This window comes from Ailuropoda melanoleuca, chromosome 12 (assembly GCF_002007445.2).
Source record: "Ailuropoda melanoleuca isolate Jingjing chromosome 12, ASM200744v2, whole genome shotgun sequence".
Taxonomy (NCBI): domain Eukaryota; kingdom Metazoa; phylum Chordata; class Mammalia; order Carnivora; family Ursidae; genus Ailuropoda; species Ailuropoda melanoleuca.
The window spans coordinates 75501117-75523765 of NC_048229.1; the positions used below are offsets into that span (position 1 = coordinate 75501117).

At 41.4% G+C, this 22649-nt stretch overlaps 1 protein-coding gene across 1 annotated transcript; it reads right to left on the reverse strand.

The window, feature by feature from the left end:
* Positions 1–2694: 2694 nt before the first annotated feature.
* MPHOSPH6 (M-phase phosphoprotein 6) lies at positions 2695–22537 on the reverse strand. Its single transcript, XM_002917720.4, has 5 exons — positions 22487–22537; positions 18280–18392; positions 6431–6521; positions 3825–3919; positions 2695–3395 (listed from the first exon to the last, which is right to left on the reverse strand). Exons 1-5 carry the CDS (start codon positions 22535–22537, stop codon positions 3260–3262), a joined length of 486 nt encoding a protein of 161 aa, XP_002917766.1. The 3' UTR covers positions 2695–3259.
* Positions 22538–22649: the final 112 nt, after the last annotated feature.

The following is a 22649-nucleotide window of genomic DNA, read 5'->3' on the forward strand; positions in this document are numbered from 1 at the left end:
TGCATGTAGGAGTGGCAAATGTTTTAAAGTTGGTATTTCAGTAGGCATTGCTACAAGGCAAACTACCCCCAAACTTAGTGACAACGCCCTTAAGATTCTTGGAATCTCCTATAACAAAGAGGGTCTAGGAGATGCACACTCCTGGTATCTTCTGACATCTCAAAATCGGAAAATGGTTTCATAGGTGCACCTTGAATTTGAGGGCTTACTTCAAAATTCACCCTGAGACCGAATTTTATCAATAACACTCCAGATTTGATCTCTACAGGTCCTTATTTTGAGAACTGTTTGCTTGCTAGGAAAGACCAGCCTGCCTCTCCACATTTCTCTAAACTGTTACATTACTAAACGGTGCCTTGTATCGTTTACCTCTATCTTGTACTTTACCAGAGGCAGCCCAGAAGCAGCCATTTGTCCCTTTCAAGGTGCTTCCTGCCAATTTCCCTGGCCAGATCTTACCAAATGTGGCGAGTCCTGGAGTTCATTTCTGGGAAGAACCAGCCTCGGATGCTTTGCATCTTACATTTGACAATAATGAGCAGAATTTGGTACCTGGATTAAATAAGAAGGGAGCAAGCGGGTCATCGCAAACTAAGGCTTTTATAGTGAAGATCTCCTGGGGAAAATAGTGCATTCTACTTCATTAGTCTTAAGGCTTGAAGATTTTGAGTTTGTGAATATATGCCTGCAGATAGAATTATCTTGCACAATCTTTGAGGAGTCCAGTATGTGTTAGGTGGATTCTCAGAAGAGTCACTAAAAATGTTTATATGAGGTTGGGTAAATAGAAAATTTTCATTCAATTCACTGTTATCTATGAAACACCTATTTATTTATTTTTTTTAATAAATCCCTGCATGAGGAACGTGGGGTTGGAACCAGACAAAGTGTGAGGCATAGTCCCTGCTTTCAAATTAGGTAGTATTTTATAGAATGATCTAAATGAGTATGTGGTTACACACTGTTATATTTCAAGTGAGCACTCATTAAATAATTGCTTTTTCAATTTTTTCTTCTACCATAGATTCACATGTACATTCTTTCTTAATATTGGATTACTGAGAATACCCTATTTACAAAATTAATCTTTTGTGTTATAAACTGATGGTTAATGTGAATTTAACTCATATCATCTGTAAAAAGCAAGATTATAAAAAAGGAAATAATTAAAAATGTAGTACAGTAATACTATGTATAGGTAGCACAGTAGGATTCTGAAAGATTCTGTTTGGAAAAGAGTATGGTCGTATTTTGGGGCCAGGCTATTTCCTGCCTGTTTCCCAATTCTATTCTTCTGCTTTCTCTACAGGGTGACATCAGAGAGCAAGCACGGGTTTTGTCAGTAGACCTGGATTTGAATCCTGAATCTAGCACATACAAGCTGTGCGGCACTGGGTGAGTCACTGAAGGTCTCTGTAACTCAGTTTCTTCATGGGTAAAGCAGAGATGGTAACTTTACAACCCCTGCCACAATTCAGTGCCTGGCCAAGTGTAAGAACTCAGTGTGTGTTAAACAAATGAATGTCAGAGCTGTTGCTGGCATATGGCTAACATTTAAGGGCAGATCCCCTCCGGGGGCAGGGTTGTCACAGTGGTTATTCGTTTGGAGAACATTCACCAGAACTGCTTCCACCTTGCTTTATTTTCCTCTGGGTAACATCTTGGTCCAACCGCTGTCAGCTCCCTTCGTGGTTAAGTGCCTGATAGGTTCTCCAATGATCAAGCATGGGTTTGTGCTTCACGTTCTTGATGGAGTTCAGGTTTTCTGATACTACTGCATCTGGAATCCCGATACCGTGGAATCCAGGTCTGTGGGTTGAACTGCAGACTTGTTCCTATGTTATTCTCCATTTTTGACTTGTGGCCAATCCCATGAAGTTAAATGAGAATTGGAGGCAGGAGCAGAGACGTGTCAGGTTTGAGGACAGAATCCATTTGACACAGATGTTATATATGCTAAAGTGACCCACCGACCCTCAAGGACAATGATTAGGGCAGACGTCAGACAATGGGATGTGGGTGTGAGAGCCTGCTGTGGGTGGGAGAGAAGTCACAGTAAGTCATAGCCTGCCAATATTTGTCAGATTATCCTCTTTACTACCTGAATGGTCTTGTTTGATCCTGCTGCAGTTTTGCAACAATACAGGGTTACCCCTGCTACTCCTGGGCAGGCAGAATTTTTTCCCATCCAGACAATGCTGAAGGAAGAGATACTTGCAGGAGATACCATTCAGATTAAATATGCCTTAGGGAAAACAGTGTGACTTCGCAAATCTGGGCACTCCTACTTCATAATGAGTATCCTAAAACCCAGTGCACTTTCTCTCCTGGGGCCAGTAAAAACATAGGGCCCCAAGGAAAAGCAGCAAAATATGGAAAGAAATTCTAGGATATACAAGGGAGCTGCTGACTTAGAAATGGTGACTTCTCCGTGCAAATGATTTCTTTGTCCAAACAGAACTAAATAGGGTACACTTATGGGTTAACGACTTTCATAATGATTAAAATAAGAAACTGATGATTGTTTTTGACCCATTAAAGCCAATTTCTTATGGTTCAACTTAAGACATTACCATATTCTCAATTAATGACTGTTTTTTTAAAGTTAGCATTTGGATAAAAGTTCCAATACTGAATTGGACAAATACTATTATTTGAAAGTGTAAGAGAATAGAAAAAGTATACGAATACATATTTATTACAGAACAATTTTTATTAATAAAAGCTTTCAACAAAAACCCATAATTCCACAAACTAACAGTGACTTGGAAGCATGCAAGTACATCAGGCTGGAGAGGCATGTTTGTTCTTGACGAATTTATATACGGTAAGTCCTCATGACATCTGATTCCAAAATGTATGGATAAATTGGCTTGGCATGATTAATAATTTAAAGTAAAATACAGACATAAGGGCAACGTAAACATTGGTTTAATTTATGTGTGTCAATTCAAGGTCAGCGACTGGAAAGCCCTATTAATAAGAAATCTGAGGTCAAAAAGATCTTTAGGAAGCAACCACATACCTCTGTATATTTGAAGATCGAGGGCTAAAAATCCATTCCTGATGAACACCATTAAGCAAAGGATGTATAACATCCACCACACATCTGTTTCGAAAATGGCATATTTCCAAAATTATCCATTTCTTTACAAATAAACATTATCGTATTAGTAACTACAGAGAAGCCATCACAATGAGGTCCACAATATGCTAACTCTCACGAGGCTTCCCCGAGCTCTGTCTCAAAGCATCCACTTTAATCCTGGGGCTTTAGAAACATCTTCTTTACTTTAACTGTTGGTTTGATGTGTCCATTTTCATCTTCTTCATAGTTGGCACGGTCTCTTTTTTTGGCAAACTTTTTCCCAATTGTCCCCACCAAGGTCTCATATCTGTTAAGAAGGTATGCAGCACAAGTTTAATTAAACAAACAAAAACCAAGGGAAGAGTCAAGTCTTGTCAAGACTATCAAACCAAAAAGGCAACAAGAAATATCAAAATGATGATTAAAAGAAACTGATTTAAAATTTAAGAACTTTTCTATGAATGATTAAATTCTTCACTGTTTTGTTTTTGCAGTATTCTAAATAAACTGAGACGCGTATCTTAAAATATGTATTAGAAGCAGAGCAGCACTGGACAAGAGCCCTCAACTGCCAGCCTCTGACAGGTATGAGCTGCCCCCAGCCCAATTTAGAGAAAACAGAAAGTCATTTTCCCCCTGGGGCACTCCATAGAAGACTGTGGGGAAGAGGAGCACCCATGTAAGAGCCAGTGAATGCCGGGCCCACATTATAACGTGGTTTTGAGGTGACTGTTACCTTCTGGCCATTTCTTCATCTGACACATCGAGCTCCACTGCTTCACTTTCAACTTCTTCCACTTTGTTCTTAGCATTCATCTGGAGCATCAATTTCTGAAAAATATAACAGTGCTTTCAGGGCTGGAACAGGCTTATTGAAGAAACTGGTATCAAATGTATTTGAAGGTAGAGAAACAGAAGTCACAATCTAGAGGAGTAAACGAAATTTATGAAGGGGTTCTCTGTTAATACCTTCCTCCACAATGTGCCAACAAAAGTCAGCTGTGAATGGAAAAAATAATAAGACAAAGCCCCACTAGATTAGACTTCCTATTAATGAATTTAAATTGTATTTTAGATCGTAAATCTTATTGGTTACTTACATCTGAAGCAGGCACACTGCTAACACACTCTAGTGAGTGGGGGAAATAAAAATCAAACTTTCAGATTTCCTCCAAATTTCCCACCTTTGAGCCAAATGGAAGAAAACTACACCCAAGAGTGATACTAAATGCAGTTTTTGGAGATGGTGGAAGGGGGGTGGCAAATTACAGGATGGAAGGGCTGGGAGGCTGGCTTTGACATTATGGGGAAGACCGGCTTCATTCCACAACATGAGGGTGGATAAAGCATTCTACGTGATGTCCATGTGCCACATTCTCACCTCCATTTCTTTTTCTCACATTATTAACCCTTTCTTGATCATTACCCCCTGACAAAAAAAATTTTTTTTAATGTACAATACCTTCTTTTTTAGCAAAGGCAGGACAAGGAAGGGAAAGCAGAAGAGAAACCAGTTTCAATTAGCTTTTCCAACACTTAAAGACTGAAAAGAAAATAATTCTAGGAATACAAGCTCTGTGAGGGCACAGAATTCTGTTTCCTGCTGCATTTCCAGTGCCTCAAGAGGGCTGATGAACCTCAGGTACAGAATAAATATTTATTGAATGAATAAACTCCATGCTGGGTGTCACTAAAGACACATACAATATTAAAAACATGTTCTAGGGGCTCCTGGGTGGCTCAGTCAGTTAAGTATCCAACTCTTGATTTTGGCTCAGGTCATGATCTCAGGGTCCTGGGATTAGGCCCGTGCTGGGCTCTGTGCTCAGTGGGGAGCCTGCTCAAGATTCTTTCTCTCCCTCTCTGTCTGCCCCTCCCCATTCTTTCTCCCTCTCAAATAAATAAATCTTTTAAGAAAGAAGATTTTTATAAAAATGTGTTCTAAGTACATTCTGCTTGTCATGAAGTAAGTGGTTTCAAGTTGGTATCTTTTCACAAGCAGGTATACATACCTAACCCTTACGTTTCATGACAGCTCAGATCTGCAAGCCAAATAGTCCAAAAGCTTTCCCCAGAGAGAATGTATTCAGTGTGACAGAGCAGCTGCCATGAAAGCCATCTTCTAATAGCCTCCCACATCAGGATCCTTTTCCCACAGTATCCTAGAGGGCTTGTCTGCGCCCAGCCCTAGTCCCTGGGCATCACACACTCATCATCTTTGCTCCCTCCTGACTCCCCCTTCACCCCACTGCCTTTTCTCTTCCTAATCTAAAGCTTTAAGCAGGCTAAGCTGAGGAAAATACCTATTATAAACAAAAACTTTTAGTGTTGACTTTGTGTAAACAGAACACCTTAATTATCACACACCCTCAAAAAAGGGGAAAAAAAAAAAAAGAGAAAACCCATAATCTTTAAATAAACTCGGGCGATTAACTTGGTTAACTATGATTCTCTACAGGCATCCTCAGAGAAGTGGTTTTCAACCAGGGGTAGTTTTGCTTACCAAGGGACCTTTGGCAATGTCTGGATACATTTTTGGTTGTCACAACTGGGGTGTGTGTGTGTGTGTGCGCACACTACTGGTATCTAGTGGATAGAGGCCGGGGATGCCCCTGAATATCTAAAAATACACAGGACAGCCTCAGCCACAAAGAATTATCTGGCTCCAGAAGTCAGTGGTGCCAGGGCTGAGAAACCCTGGCTTCAAGTGACAGTTATAAAATGCAGCTTTATATCATATACCTCCAATTCATTGGTGGAGTACCTGACAGGATGGCTTTCAGTACATGTGCCAGAATTCTAATAAATATTAAACGAAGGTCTGTGCTTCTCTACAAACCTGACCCAGGAAAATTCAAATCAACAGCTCATAAGGTGATTATTTACTTTTCAAACAAACTTTCCAAAAGGTTCATTTAAAAATCTATTTACAATCTTGGATTAAAACCTGCCCATTAAAAAGTCAAATTACTCAATTTTTAAGTCACATTTTCCATTAGAAAAGATATATTTACAGGCGCCAGAAAATAATTTTTCATAATAGCATCATATGAACAAAATCTGGATGTTCCTGTGAAAGAGTTGAGCTGAAACTCTTAACACTCGCAGGGCACTGTCGGGGAGCGAGCGTGTGCTGCTGTATGAAATCATCTACTAACTCCACCATAAAACCAGGCTGCAAGGGCTGCAATTTCTTTAAATAGCTCCACAGGTATTTCAAGACTTGTTATTGTGTATATAATGAGAAGAAACGGTACCTGTTGGGAAAAAACCGAAACCCAATTATTAGCAGAAAGAATTCAATTGGAAAATTTTAAAATTTGAGGCAATTATATTTAATACCTCAACCTCAGGATTAAATCCTCTGAATGACATTCTTCCATAGAGAAGATCTTCACATAACAAGAAACTCTGTTCTTCTATTATGAAACACCTAAGCGGGAAAATAAACCTGTATTAATAGCGTGTCTACTTATAACAAAGCGCTGCAAATAAAAGTCAAGATTTCAAATGAAAAATCAATCTCACTTACGGTTCTTAGTAGAATCGAGTAAAAGTAAGGTAAGACTTTGAACACAGGGGTAGAAATAAAAAACTGATTACCTTGGCCAGCAAAGGCATTCGATGACAAGAGCTGGAGGCTGCAGGCACAGCCTCGTCTAAATTACATATTTAATTTGCATAAATGCCTACACAACGGAGAGACCTAGACTATTTATAATAAACCTGGATTTTTCTAATCTGAAGCAGTTTCCTTGACGTTTACATCTCCCAACCTCACCAATTCTTACTAAGTTCTTATTAAATACTCTGAAATTGGAGTCCCAGACAGCTTTAAAAGAGTGTATTAGCTGGAGCTCTTAGCTGTAAACAACAATGACTGACTTCAGCACAGAAGGAATTCATTGAAAGGATACTAGGTATCTCACAGAATCACTGGGAAAGATGGATGAGCAAGAATGGAAACAGGCAGGAATAAGGGTAAGCTAGGTTGTTGCCCCAAAACCAAAACCATGAAAAAAATCTACCCTAGTAAAAATGACTCTGCACCTGCGGGGGCTAAGCTCTGGACAGCAGAGAGCACTGGGAGGCCAGCGTTGTCTGGAAAGAGGCTGCAGGTGCGACATTTCGGTCTCTAAAAGGAAGTCTCCTCTGAGTCACCAGTTTATGACCCCAGTCCCAGGTGAGCATACCTGACTGTAGTCTGAAACCACAAAACCATCAACCGTGAAGCACATTAGGAAAATAAATACCTGGCCTTTAGGGCTTCTTTGGCAGAAAGGAGGCATTACTTGTGTCAAGATTCACTCATTCACTCACTCAGCCAACACTTATTAAGCCAAACTGTGTGCCAGGCAGTGTTCTAGAAGCTGGAGAGTCAGCCGCGAATAAAAGTCTCTGCTCTCGTGGAGGTCACATTCTAGAGTGGTGCCAAATGATAAATAAAAGATTTACTGCACAGTGGGAAAAAAATGAAGCAAGTTATTTCACTCCTGGTCATAAGAAAGCAGCTGGTACCACACTAGTGCTCCTACTTCAGCCAACGATAAAATAGGACTAAGTAGGGAACAATGAACAAATCAAAGCACAGGGTTGTGGCGCCTGAGAGAAAAAAACCAAAGTAAGCTTTCTGAGTGAAGGCAACGGATGCACAACTTCTGACTGGAGGCAACTTTTAAACTGTGGAGCAGGGAGTGGGAGCCGAAACTGAGCCCAGTCTCACCGAACTGAAGAGAGAGACAAACTGAAGTTCAGGGCTGCAGAGGGGGCTGAAGTATATGGGTCAAGATACCAGAGAAAGGGAGATACATAAAGAGATTCTGGGACCTGCATACATGGTCCCCTTGAATGTCTGGCCGAATACTAGGCTGTCTATGTGCAGGGCAAGTCCAACAGTGTCAGGGGAAAAAAAAAACAATTTCCAGAGAACAATTACCTGGTGTATTAGTTGCCTAGGACTGCTGTAAGACACCACCACAAAATTGGTGTATCAAAGCAACAGAAATTTATGCTCTCAATTTTGGAAGTCTACAGTCAGTTTCACTGGACAAAATCAAGGTGTTGGCAGAGCTGCACTCCCTCCAGAGGCTATAGGAGAGAATTCATTCCTTGCTTCTGCTGACAGCTAGGAGTCCTTGGCTTATGATTGCATTACCCCAACCTCTCTCTCCATAGTCACACTGCCTTCTCTCCTATCTCCCTTTTATAAAGATAGATGTGATTGTATATAGGGGCCACCCAGACAATCTAGAATAATCTCCCCATCTAAAGATCTTTAACTTAGTTACACCAGCAAAGTCAATTTTTGCAATATAAACTAACATAGGTTCCAGCGACAAGGACCTGGATATTATTTGGGGGACCGTCTTCCAGCATACCATATCTGAGAATGAAAATATACCCTAAAACTATATGTTGAACAAATACAAGACCTTGCACAAAGGAGGGAAATGTCTGAGTTGTGCCTATCCAGAGTGGAGCAACCAAGCTGAATACCCTGCAACACTGAACAGAAAGGTCACACCTCAGGAGTCGGGCACATCTAGGAGAAGTCAAGGCTGTGAAACAGGGACCAAGCTGATTGGCATGCAAATTAACTGCCTAAGGGAAAATTCAACACTTCATTAAGGAAGACAACAAAATCCAGGTACTAAACAATGCCATACATAATGGGAGACACACAATAAAAAGTTGCTAACATGTAAGGTGGCAGGAAAATGTGACCCATAAACAGAGGAAAAACAAATCATTAGAAAGAAAAGATGACGGCATTAATAGAAAAGGACCTTAAAACAGTTATTTTTTTTAGATGGGGGGAGGAAGGACAGAGGACAGGGGAAGACAGGGAGAGGGGAGAGAGAGAGAAACTTCAGCAGGCTCCATGCCCAGCCTAGGGCTCAATTTCACAAGCCTAAGATCATGAACTGGGTTGAAATCAAGAGTTGGACTTTTAACTGAGCCACCCAGGAGCCTCTAAAAACAGTTATAATAAATATGTTCAAGGATTTAAAGGAACACAGGAATGTAATGAAGACACAAATAGGGAACCTGAATTAAAATATGGAAACTATGAAAATTGACCAAATAGAAATTTTACAACAGAAAAAATAGTATCTGAAATGAAAAATCAGAATACTCTTCTAACTATTAAAGAAACTGAATTTATTATTAAGAATCTTTCCACAGAGAAAACTTTAGATCCAGATGGCTTCACTGGTGAATTTTTTTAAAAAAGATTTTATTTATTTATTTGAGAGAGAGAAACAGAGATAGCAACAGAGATAGTGAGAGAGAGCACAAGCAGGGAAGAAGAGGGGGAAGCTGGCTCCCTGCTGAGCAGAAAGCCAGCCGCAGGGCTCGGCCACAGGACCCTGGGATCATGACCCGAGCCAAAGGCAGAAGCTCAACCTACTGAGCCACCCAGGCACCCCTTCACTGGTGAATTTTATCAAAAATTTAAGGAAGAAATAATACCAATTTTACTCAAACTAAGAAATGAGAAGGAGGGGACACTTCCCAACTCATGTTATAGCCAAACTAAAGACATTATAAGAAACCTATAGAATATGCTATATGAATATGGAAGCAAAAATAATTACTAAAATATTATCCAGTTTTAAGAAATATATATATATATACATACACACACACATAAAACATGAATACCAAGGGGTGTTTCAGAAATGTACGGTTGTTGTGACATTCAAAAATCAAGATAATTCCCATGTTAACAGAGAAAAGAAGAAAAATCATATGAGATGATAAAAGAGATGTGACAAAACTCAACATCATTTATGAAAGTCTTCAGGAAACTGAGAAAGGAAAATCTCTCATGCTGATAAAGGACATTTATGAAAACACGTGAAAATTTATGAAAAATATTTGACAGAGAGAGAGAGCACAAGCAGGGGGAGCGGCAGGCAGTACCATGTGGGGGACTCGGTCCCAGGACTCTGGGATCATAACCTGAGCAGAAGGCAGAAGGTCAACAACTGAGCTACCCAGGGGTCCCAGAAGTATGTGTTTTATCTCAAGAAACCAAACCAAACCAAACCAAACCAAATCAAACCAAACCCTATGCAAACACTGAATTCTAGTTAACGATATGCATGTGTGCAACTTACCCTGAAATACACTAAAAATAAAATGAATTGACAGATGTATAGAGGGATGGATAAATATGTAAGATGCTAGAAAAAAGAACCATCTCATTTTTAAAAACGGGCAAAAGATTTGAATAAGGACTTCATAAAGGGAGATATGGAAATGCCAATAAGCACATAAGAGTTCTTTAACATCATTAGTCACCAGGAAAATGCAAATAAAAAATCATAATGAGATACCACTAGAACGACAGAACAGGTAACACCAAACGTTGGAAGGACATGGAAAAATCAGAGCTCTTCTACTTTCTTAGTGAAAGTGTAATAAAATGGTGCAATCACTGTGGAAACCGGCCTGAAAGTGCCTCATAAAGTGAACTATACGCCAACCTTATGACGCAGCAATTCCACTTTTACGGAAGAGAAACTAAGCAGAAAGAGTTAGGGGTCCCTCCAAAAAAAAAAGACAAGACACAGCACGACACCAGAGAAGTCAATTTAGGCCCCCAGCTATTTTCCAGCACTTGTAGCTTGACTTCCTAGGAGGTGTCAGAATCACAGAGAAATGCAAAAACCTCAGTAAAGATTAAAAAAAAAAAAAAAAACAAAGAGCAAAAACTAACATTCTACCACGCCAGGTATGGAATCAGAGACAATAAACCACTGGTAAGACTCCCTGTGCTGTTTCAAAAGTAAGCAAGGCCTTGCATCTGGAGCCCCAGACCCCACCCCATCCAGCTTCTGCTAGCTCTAGGAGCACTCCCATTAGCCCCTTCCCCTGGTTGGACAGTTACCTCAGCTTCACTGTAAAGTTAGTCTCCGCCCTCAGAGGAGCACAAGCTTCATTAACATAACAGGATACATGTATAGGCATGTTTTTTAAGCATGCCTACATGACCTCCTGTCTGTCTTTACACGTGATGACAAAGCTCCCCTTTCTGAATATTCAACCTAACCCTAAATAAAAGAAACCCACTAACCCTCACTTGGGAGAATCATGGCTTTGGAAGGTATTCCCCGTTATCTCTATTTGCGGCAAAACCTTCCCTTTGTGTGACCACTCCACCCAGAGTAGTCCTTATCTGTAACTCAGCAAGGAGTGAACTCACGTTAGTTCAGCTACAAAATGAAAACAGGATTCTATCCAATTCATTCAAACTTTTTTTAATCTAAAGAATTTGTCTTTGGTTGCTGTATGAAAAGTGGTCTGGGCAGGCTTCTTGGATGGATGACATCTGAGCCAAGTTCAGAAGGCAATGAGGAACACAACATGATGCCTGGGGAAGAACAGTGGGGGACCCATTAAAGACCCTGAGAACGGAGTGTAAGGGGCCCACCTGAGAAACAGTGTGGGGGCCTCCGTGACCTGGAAGGAGTGACACGTGACCTGGAAGGAGTGACAGAAGGGAACACTGATAGGAGATCAAAATAATTTCACGGTGAGACTAAGAGGTTGTCTTCTTGGTTGACACACAAAGGGTGCAAAAGCAATTGTGAGTAAGAGCTCATCTTGGCATGAATGAAAGTAGGGACACCATACCATGCTAGTAGTCACTGTTGGTTTTCAAAGTCTTTTTTTAGAAAAGGGAAAGAAGCCAATAAGAATGTTCTTGATGAAGCAGTAAAAAAATTATTAATTTTCATTAATCTCGATCCTCGATTACACTTTTCAAAAATATTCCGCATGCGAAATGGAAAGTACTTCTGCATAGTGAAGCATGATGACCATCTTGAGGAAATGCACTTGTGTGATAGAGTTCTGAGTTGAATTAGACACTTTTTTTCATGGAACATTAGAACTATGGTTATTCAGACTTGGGTACCTGGCAGACATTTTTCTGAAAATGAATCAAATGAACTTGTCACTTCAAAGGCACAACTAACAGCACTTGTTGCCAGTTACAAAATTCAAGCGTTTGAGCAAAAATTAGAATTCTGAATAGCTTGTGTATGTCATCTTCAGCTTGAGAGCTTCTCAATACTTAAAAGATTTTTCTGATGAAACCCTTGGTAATATTAATGAATATGGTTTTTGATACTATTTAAGGAAACAAGTTAACATTTAGAAAATCTATACAACTCACTGAACTAATATTTTCCAAATGAGAAATACATGACGTTATGAAATCATGCATGGATAAAAGATCTATTCCAAATGCAAGGTAGACTAATAATTATGAAAAATGTATTGACACTTTGAGATTCCATACTGCTGTTAAGCTACTAGTTACTGGGTTTTGGAGTAGTGTCAAAAAGTTATCTGAAAAGGCTATTATAATACTCCCCCCTTGTTAAAAGATTTTATTTATTTATTTGACAGAGAGAGACAGCAAGAGAGGGAACACAAGCAGGGGTGTGGGAGAGGAAGAAGCAGGCTTCCTGCTGAGCGGGAAGCCCGATGCGGGGCTCGATCCCAGTACCCAGGGATCATGACCTGAGCTGAAGGCAGACGCTTAATGACTGAGCCAGCCAGGCGCCCCTACTCTTCCCCTTTCAATTACATCACCTGTGTAAGGGTGGATTTTCTTCATGTGCCTCAACCAAAACAACAGACTACAACAGGCTGGGTGCAGGACTTAAGAGACTCTACCCAAAGAATCAACCCATCTTCTGTTAATGCCAGACATTAGAAGATTCACAAAAATGTAAGATAATGCCATTCTTCTCATGAACATTTTTCGGTCTTGGGAAACAGTTATTTTCCTTCAATCCTTCCTTCCTTCCTTCCTTCCTCCCACCTTCCCTCCCTCCCTTCCTTCCAAAGATTTTATTTATTTATTTGACACAGAGAAAGAGAGAGAGAGAGCAAACACAAGCAGGGGGAGCAGCAGAGAGAGAAGAAGGCTCCCCACTGAGTGGGGAGCACAATGTGGGGCCCAATGCCAGAACCCTGAGATCATGACCTGAGCCAAAGGCAGATGCTTAACCAACTGGGCCACCCAGGCACCCTGGGAAACAATTATTTTTCATGAAAAATGTGTTATTTATATTAACAACATGAGTCTGCCTTTAAAGTGAGCATTTAAAAAGTTTTCTTATAATTTCTTACACAGTAAATATCGACATGAAAGAAACCACACAAATAGAAGTTCTTCAGGGGTTTAAGTAATTTTATAAAATGAAAAAAGGTTCTTGAGCCCAAAACTTTGAGAACCACTGTTCTTTGGGTTCTTCTCTCCTTGGCTCTCTAGTTCAGCCAGCACCTTCAGGACCCTTTAGGAAACCCCCTCCCTGAGGGCACACATTCTCCAGAACCTTCTTCCTTTTCCATAAACGTGGGATTCCCTCTCAGTTGCCTAATCTGCAGCTGATAAAACCTCATCCCTCTCCCAAATCCATCACCCCTCAGGAAATCACCACAACTACACATTTACGCACTCACTTAAGACAAAAGACAGATCCAGAGGCTAGGAACGGATGCACAGCAGGACCACACCCCGGTCAGAGGGCTTTCCCAGAGGTTTCCACTTGACACAATAATATAAAAAGGAGCACAGGTGTTTCGTTATCTATGAGCAATTTCAATAATTAGGAAAATTAATTAAATACAGAGTTAGCAAAACACTAAATATTCTAAAACTTAACAGTAAGCATTCTGTATTTTAATATCCTTATTTCTGTTAATAAGGATCCATAATTTTAGAGCCAAAACACATCCAGGATATTATCTTATTTCATCTATTTTTAAAGATGAGAAACTACTGCACAGAAAAAAAAAACCCAAAAAACAAAAAAACCCCCAGACTTGTCTAAAAGCCACAAATAACATGCATGGCAAAGCAGGGGAAAAAATCACTGTAGGGGAACAATTCTCTATGGGTTTCTCCTGTGAATGAGATACTAACTGCCCTTTTGGTCTGGAACAACTTTTGAGGGATGTGTGAACCACTCTGATAGGCAGAGCTATCGTCTTCCTTTGGAGCAAAGTGCAGACTTGCTTAATGTCCAGTATAATAATGTTTTTCTTGGGGGCTCAGGGCAAGTCATCTTGCAGTCCAGTATTAAAGATACAGGTTTCCAGGGCGCCTAGGTGGCTCAGTCGTTAAGCCTCTGCCTTCGGCTCAGGGCATGATCCTGGCGTTCTGGGATCGAGCCCTGCTTCGGGCTCCCTGCTCCGCTGGGAGCCTGCTTCTTCCTCTCCCACTCCCACTCCCCCTGCTCGTGTTCCCTCTCTCACTGGCTGTCTCTCTCTCGCTCAAATAAATAAAATCTTTAAAAAAAAAAAAAAAGATACAGGTTTCCTAAACTGAAGACTGCTCAGCTGTGACACAAACCTATTATGGGCCACACATACAGGTGGGCCTCGCCACATCATCCCCCATAAAATTTGAGGGACGAGGGGGAAATGATGCCCAAGAGCTGCTCATACTGTCTGCTGTGGTGTGAGGAATGAAGTCCTTGTGTCTGACCCAAAAGTCTTGTACCTTCCACCAGCATCCATGAAACTGTGGCCCGCTAACCTGTTCATTTGCAAGTAGGGTACGATCTCAGATCTCACAATTCCTGACATTCATTAGGCCACAATATGCAAGCACAAGAAGCATTGTAGCCAAATATACTTTTAAAGCAACATCCTATGGCAAAAAAGCAATTAAACTGGCTATTCTCTGTACTGGGGCACATTCTTTGGAGAAAAACAATGTGGCAAAAACACCACACAATCTTTGATCTGGTAAATTCTACTTGCAGGAATTTATACCAAGCATTTTCTATCGGGTTCCCTGGAAACAGGCTTTGAGACAGGATCGTGCGCATAAGTATTGTTGGCCAGTGCTGTTTGGGAGATGCCCCTCTATGGAAATGAGGACAGCAGGACTGGGTGGGAGGAGGTGACTTGCAATGTGGCTACACTAAAGCCTCGGCCTCTATAAGGACCTCTGGGGGGGTGGGGGGCAGGGTTCAGAAGGCCCTGCGGTGTTCCCAGTTGAGGCAAAGCAGTCCCTCACCCCCCTCGCTGCTCAGGCACTGGCTAGTGGTAGCCTCTCAGGGGAGCTGTGGACTGAACAGCCCTAATGTCCTCACTGAATTACAGGATGATATGGCTGACATCACAGATGGCAACCTCTAGACTTCCAGGGCACATACACAGCAAAGCCTCCAATTTCAAAGAGAGCAGTAACCTTCTGGAATAATTCAGATGATACTACCAAGGAAAAACTTGCAAATACAAAAGAGCAGGAAGGAATGGGTGAATTTAATAATATTCAAGTATAAGGTAGTACACATGCCAGCAGTGTTTATCGCGCTTTGTGCCTGACATGTTGTGGTAAGGGCGTCACATACCTTAGCTTATTTACATCTCGAAAGGTAAGTGATAGACACTATCATCATACCCAATACACAGAGGACAAAAGAGGAGATACACACCTTGCCCAAGGTCACAAGTAAGCAAGTGGCAGAGCTGGGCATGAAACACAGATCTGCCCGATTCCGGAGCCCATGCACTTAATTAACCAATCCATGCCACTGGCTCCCTATTTGGGGTATTAAAAACCACACATCCTGAAGACATATCATCCATTTTTCTCTCCAGATTTACTTCTCATTATCTCCCCCCACTCTGTATCCTGGGACGCTGATTTGAATGTTATACGTGGAAAGGGTCCTTTGCAGTCTGGAACCAGGCTTCCTTCCTGTGGGATTACCTCAGGGTGGCTATGCCCTCTTAGGAAGGTAGCAGCTCTTGTAAGATGTCTTCAGATTCAGTAACCACTCCCTTCCCTTGACCCTCTGGGCCTGGAGTGGAAATTGCTCCCACCACACAAGCTATGGGGTATGCACCGTCCTTGGTGGCTTCCCTGTGCCCTACTCTGTCATACTCTCAAATTACCCAATTTGACAGTGTCACCTTTTCCTGCCAATGACTTAAACCTAATATACACATCTATACACAAACAGGCACTGAATGGTGGCAAAGGTTTATTATTTACTGCTAGGGTCAAACCCTATACAGTACAACATACGTATTACAAATACATATGTTGAAATCTTAACTCCCATAGATGATGGTATTTGGAGACCAGGCCTTTGGGAGGTGGCTGAAGTCAGGAGGGTGGGGCCCTCATAAATGGAATTAGCATTTTACAAAAGAGACTCCACAGACTTCCCTAGACCTGGGGCACCTGGGTGGCACAGTCGGTTAAGCCTCTGACTCTTGGTTTCAGCTTAGGTTGTGATCTTGGCATCACGGAGATGGAGACCTGAATTGGCTCCACGCTTAGCATGGAGTCTGCCTGAAACTCTCCCTCTGCCCCAACACCCCACTTCCCACCCCACTCACTCTCTCAAATAAATAAATAAATAAATAAATCTTAAGAAAAAAAACAAAAAAGAAAAAGAAGCCCCTAGCCCCTTTCACCAGGTGAGGACCCAGTGAGAAGATGCTGGTTATGAACCAGGGAGATGGCCATATCACGAAAACATGACCTGGGTAGCGCCTCGATTTTAGATTTCCAGCCTAGAGAACTGTGAGAAATAAACTTGTTCTTTTTTAAAAAATAGATATTATTAATTTTTATTTGTCAGAGAGAGACCTAGAGAGAAAAAGCCCGCACGAGCAGGGGGAGTGGCAGGCAGAGAGGGAAGCAGGCTCCCCATGGAGCAAGGCAGCGATGCTGGACTCCATCCCAGGACCCTGGGATCATGACCTGAGCCGAAGGCAGAGTGCTTAACTGACTGAATCACCCAGGCGACCCTCTGTTCTTTATAAGCTACGAATTCTGTGGTATTTTGTTATAGTAGCCCAAGAGGATGGAGACATTTGCCTCCCAGGAAAGGAATCCAAAGGTCATTTTTCTGGGAATATGTTATGTTGGGGGGAAAAATACTGAAAACAAGACAGAAACCATCCTGTCCCTCAATAAAACTAAAAAAAAAAAAATCTGGAATACTTTGTGCAAGATTAGTCAAGGCATAAAACTAAATTATAGCTCCTTACCAATAATGGTTCCTTCCTACACCACCCTGCCCCCAAATCCACACCATCTCTGTCATTGTCTTCCCCTTCCTCATGGCCACCTTGCTTCCTTGGAGAAGCAGCAGAGAAAAGCACACAGAGAAGCAAGCAGAGAAAACAAAGTACCTTCCTTCCAGAAAAGATCCAGAGAAGGTCAGCCAAATGAACAAGGGAATACAACATGTTAAACACAAAAAATTAGGCATGGAAAGAAAAAAACATAAATGTGCCTGAATAAGCAGCATCTTCCACCATCTGACAAAGTTTAAATAAAACTACCAAACCACAGAGCTCACTAAGGTAAGAAAACCACCCAGGAGACATGATAGCTTTAAGAAGAATTTAGATAAAAATCAATGGATGATATGAATCTATCACTCCTTTATTCAAAATTATTCTCAAGCACCAACCACGCTTAGAGGTGGAAGACGAACAGTCTAGTATGATATCCCAGCCTTAGCCGTGACCAGTCGGCTGACTCTGGGCAAGTTACTCTCTCAAGCTTCAGATTCCTCATCTATAAAACAGATGGAATGACAGTAGCCAGCTCCTAGGTCTGCTCTGAGGATTACATAATTAAGAGATTTAAAGTGCTTAGCTCTCAGTTCCTGGCACATGCTAGACTCAATATGTCAGCTAAGATGACTGGTATGAAAAGTAGTAAAAATTAAAAAAAAAAAAAAGAAAAAGAAAAAGGAAAAGAAAAGAAACACACCAAAAACTCTTGACTTGCTTTTAAGAAGCTCAGCTTAATGAAGAATGCCACTATTCAAACAAAACTGGAGAGGCCAAAAGTACACACCTTCCAACTTAATCTTCAAACTTAATATGACAAGGAGCACACCACAGATTCTCATAAAAGCTCCCCAGTTATTACCAGAGATGAGTGGGCTAGATTCCTTTATTCGTTATAGAAAAAGAACAATGGTATCATGAGGACCAGTAAAAATGTATAAATCCAAGAAGAACTCACATAGATTTAATAATTTTAGAAAATTATTTGCAAAGCTAATTGAAGAAACTGAACAGATATTATTTTACAGGCTTTGTGTCACTGGAATGATGAGTCCCATTTACAGGGATTTCCCTCTGAAGGCCCAAAGCATCATTAATATAATTTCTAATTAACCTACTCTTTTTCTTTAAGCTCTGGCAAATCCAAATACCAGTGCTCTTCACTAATGATTTTCTTTTCTTCCTCTTCTAGTTGCTTCTTGGTCTCCGAGTCCAGTCCCCTTTGCATGAACTGTCAAAAACAAAACAAAATCAGTGTCAGCAACTAGTTTTCTCAACTTAGAGTTGGAGAAAACTCCAATAACTTTATTCCTCCATGTGCTTTCTCTCATTTCTTCAGGAATACTATCTCAGGGGTGAGGGTGGAGGTGCCGGGACCAAAGTGGCTTAGCTCTGCCCTTGAGAACGTCATACCAGGATGGCAGGAGCCCACTAGAGCACATAAAAAGGAATGTGGACTTCCTTCAGAAGACTTTGGAAAGATCTTTGCTGTACTTTAGTTTGCCTCAAATTTAGTAAAAACAAACAATAAAAAACTGTATTCAATAAGCAGCTCATAAATATTTCACTTTTACATAGTAGCCAGTCTGGAAGGGCTAAGACAAAACACACAGATCAGGACAGGCAGGTAGAGATGGAAAGTGAGAGCAGAAAGAGGAGGAGAGACTCAATACTTTCTGGATCTCTTGATGACCCATGAGCCCACTGGTCTTTGTACTTGCTGTTCTTGGTCTGGAATGCCTTTTCTCATGCTCCTCCACCTGGGCAATTCCTAGCCCTTCTGATATATAGGAAAAGCTACTCCATCTCTGTGAAATAATCTCTGACACCTTTAAGCCAAATTGGCATGTCTTGGCTTTGCACCATACTCTAGCAATGTAAGACAGGGGTGCATAGGATCTCCCTGTACATTTTTTGCAACTTCCTGTGAATCCATCATTATTTTAAATAAATGTAAAGGAAATGTTTGCACTCTATGTAAAGTGTTTTATAGTCTTCATCCTTTTATCTGTGTCTATACTCTTACCCAGGAAAGAACTGGCAGTTTCTGGAATGCATAACTTGTACTTCCTAGTCCTTCTGCCTCTGCTACTCAACATCATGTTTCCATTTTCTACCTGGCAAAACATTCACTTGTAAAGGCCCAGAACACATGTCCTTTGGGCCTTCCCTGACTGCTGTTTGGCTAAGCTCTTCACAGACCTGTTCCCATAAAAGAACATCTTTCCCTATGTCTAAGAGCCTTATAGGCACTGGCTTATTGTTCATTATGCTTCTTCTGTGTCTCCCAAAAGACAGAGATTCGGAATAGCAGACCATGTCTCTTGTTCATCTTTTATTACTAGTACTCAAGCTGCAGCTGGTATACAAAAGTTCAGTAAAGGTTCTCTGAGGGTGGTTAAGCATCTGCCTTCTGCTCAGGTCAGTCAGCGTTGAGCTCCCTGCTCGGCGAAGAGCCTGCTTCTCCCTCTCCCTCTGCTGCTCTCCCTGCTTGTGCATTCACTCTCTGTCTCTCTCTGTCAAATAAATAAATAAAAATCTTAAAAAAAAATAAATTAAAAAATAAAGGTTCTCTGCACGTAAATTCAGACTTCTCTTATTTTCGCAGACTCTCTTTCTTGGATGGTTCTCTTTGAACCCAGATGCCTCATTTCATCACTTATATTCTTGGTGATACAACTCACCAATCCTACCCAACTGCCTTTTTATCTCCTATTTTTAGTCAAGTAGGTATTATTTATGGAATATAAAATGGCTATGTACGTATGTACACATGGGAAGGCTAGAACACCCTGTAGAATATGAATCAAGCAACTCCAGATTTAGGTAGGAATCCAATTTCCTGACTCTACAGGATCTAAGAACTATCTATTAAAGCTTAGTGATTTGCTTTACTCAAAGTGAGGGCCTACAGCAGATATCACAAATTACAGTCCTTAGGCTGGACATCAATTGTTGTAAATAAAGTGGTTTTTTTTTTTTTTAAAGATTTTATTTATTTATTTGACAGAGAGACAGCCAGCGAGAAAGGGAACACAAGCTGGGGGAGTGGGAGAGGAAGAAGCAGGCTCCCAGTGGAGGAGCCTGATGTGGGGCTCGATCCCAAAACGCCGGGATCTCGCCCTGAGCCAAAGGCAGACGCTTAACGACTGCACTACCCAGGCACCCCTTAAATAAAGTTTTATTGGACCAAAGATATGTTCATTTGGTTCTGAGCTACAAAGGCAGAGGTGAGTAGGTGCAATAGTGACAGTATGGCCCACAAGCCTAAAGTATTTATTATCCATCTCTTTATAGAAAAAGTTTACTAACTCTTTTCTTAAGAGCCCCAAAGAGCTAAAATCACAAATAAGTGTCCTCTCTACAATCATTCCATCACACTGACAGAAATACCACCTACATCCTTCACTTTCTACTTGCCATCAGGTTCACCTTCCAGTCACCAACAAGTGACCAAGTCAGAGGATTTCAGGTACACTTGAAAACAAATGTATTAGTATTAAATCCTCAACTCTTTCATTCTTGCTCTATACTGAGCTCTGGCTGAACAGCTACGCTGGATACAGCAACCTAATACAGCTGTTCCATTCATTCTCACAGGATACTCCACTCTATCTGTATATATATTATCTCCTGCTATCCTGCCAATAAATTCTTTCTCGTCAATGACTGAAGCTGCTAACCCAACTAGAAAATCTATGTAATTTCTCCCCCTCTCCTTTGCTTCCAAAGTCCTGTTGAGTCTTCCCCTCAGTGGGGTAGGTGTTGACACTTTTTTTAAGGTAACTTCTTCCTTCCTCTTTAGTCAGATCTTTGGTCTGAGTCCTAATCACTCAAACACATCTTCATTTGATGTGCCTGCTTTGCCAATCCACTCTACTTCTCTGATTACAAACCATAAGTCAAAAGAAGAATCTGTTGGGTAAAAATTCAAGTTTTGCTAATATGTATGAAAGAAGTACTTTAGAAACTGTAAGTCATTTGATTTACCCTCCATCCTCACTCACCCTATTCATCCCTAGTTACACCCTAGCTCAGCTACAAATCTGGCACAGGCAACATTTACTCTCCAATCTTTCAAAACATTCTTTATGCCTTTCTTCCTTTTTTTCTGGAAATTACTCTCTAAACATGACATGTTAACACTGTGCTGTAGTGTTCAGCAACAAGCAGTACCGAGTAGCAGTTAAGAGCAGGGGCTTTGGAGCCAGACTGCCTGAGTTTGGTTCTGTCCACACCACTTGTTAGCTATGTAACTTTGGCCAAGTTACTTAATTGTCTGTTTCAGTGCTTCAGCTGTAAGACAGGTGTAATAACTGTATCTACCTCATAGTGTTATCAGATGGATTTTATGGGCTGATTTATGCAAAGCACTTAGAACAGCTGTCTGGAACCTGCCAAAAACTATAAATGTTTGCCATTATTATTATTCAAATTTTTTAGGCCTGGCTGTTTTCCCTGTTTTAATTTCTGTATTCCTTTTTAAATACCCTTGCCTTTTTTTTCTTTCCACTTTAAAATTATTTGTTAAAGTGATTCAGTTTAGAATCTAAAAATCAATTTTGCTTCAAGTCAATGACATTCACCTTAACTGTTCTAATTCTATTCCCACCGCCACTGCGACCAGATCATCAGAACTTCTAGCTTCTGAATGCAATTTTGGCCCTTGTCAGGTCCCTCTTTCACCAATGTATTCTCCACAGGGCAGTTAAAGTAACTTTGAAAATTAAGGACAGCTAAAATGCTGTTAATCCGTGCTCAATCGCTTCCCCGTGTTCACAAAGGAAAAAAAAAAAAATCCTTAATCTGGCCAAAAATTCCTCACCTGTTGGGGGCGACTGGCTACTTTTCCAGGCCCACTTTTTGCTACTTGCCTTCCAGACATACTGAATTATCTTTAGTTCTTGGAAATCCCAATGGATTTCTTGAGGTTTGCGTCTTAGACTTCTGAACTCGCTCTTGCCTGCGTTTACCTTGCCCTGCGCCCACCCTCCCATCTACCCTTCAATCTCTACTTTAGGGCCACTTCCCGCAGAAGCCAAGCAAACGCCTGGGGCTTCAGGCGCACTCAGTGCCACGGCATCCTACTTGCTTACGTGTCTCTCTTTCCTATCCCACCGCGGGCTTTATGAGGGAATCCCCCGGATTCACAATCCAGTTCCTAGTGCCTGAGGCAGAGCAAGCGCTAAATGAATGAATGAATGTCCAAGCTGGTGGCCCTCATGCCTTTCCTGGTGCCCGCCTTCGTCTGGCGCCGCTGACCCGGCCAGGTCCGGAAACCCAGGTACCCCTGTTTCCCCACCCGCCTCCCCGGCGTCCCCGCACCTTCATGCGCAGCAGGTTCTTGGACAATTTCGTCTTGCGCTCGGCCGCCATATTGGCTCCTGCTCAGAACCGCGAGCCACTACCAGCTCCCAATGCGCACGCGCAGTGCTGCGTGCGTCGTGGCGTCGTCTCACGCAACACACGTCCTCCTGCCCCGTGGCTC

What these genes read in the sequence shown, in the direction of transcription:
- MPHOSPH6 (XM_002917720.4), bottom strand. Translation starts at nt 22,537, where the DNA reads ATGGCGGCCGAGCGCAAGACGAAATTGTCCAAGAACCTGCTGCGCATG. An exon ending in AGAACCTGCTGCGCATGAAG is followed by an intron (nt 18,393 to 22,486) that starts GTGCGGGGACGC and finishes TGTTTTTGACAG; the next exon opens with TTCATGCAAAGGGGACTGGA. An exon ending in GATGAAGAAATGGCCAGAAG is followed by an intron (nt 3,396 to 3,824) that starts GTAACAGTCACC and finishes CCTTCTTAACAG; the next exon opens with ATATGAGACCTTGGTGGGGA.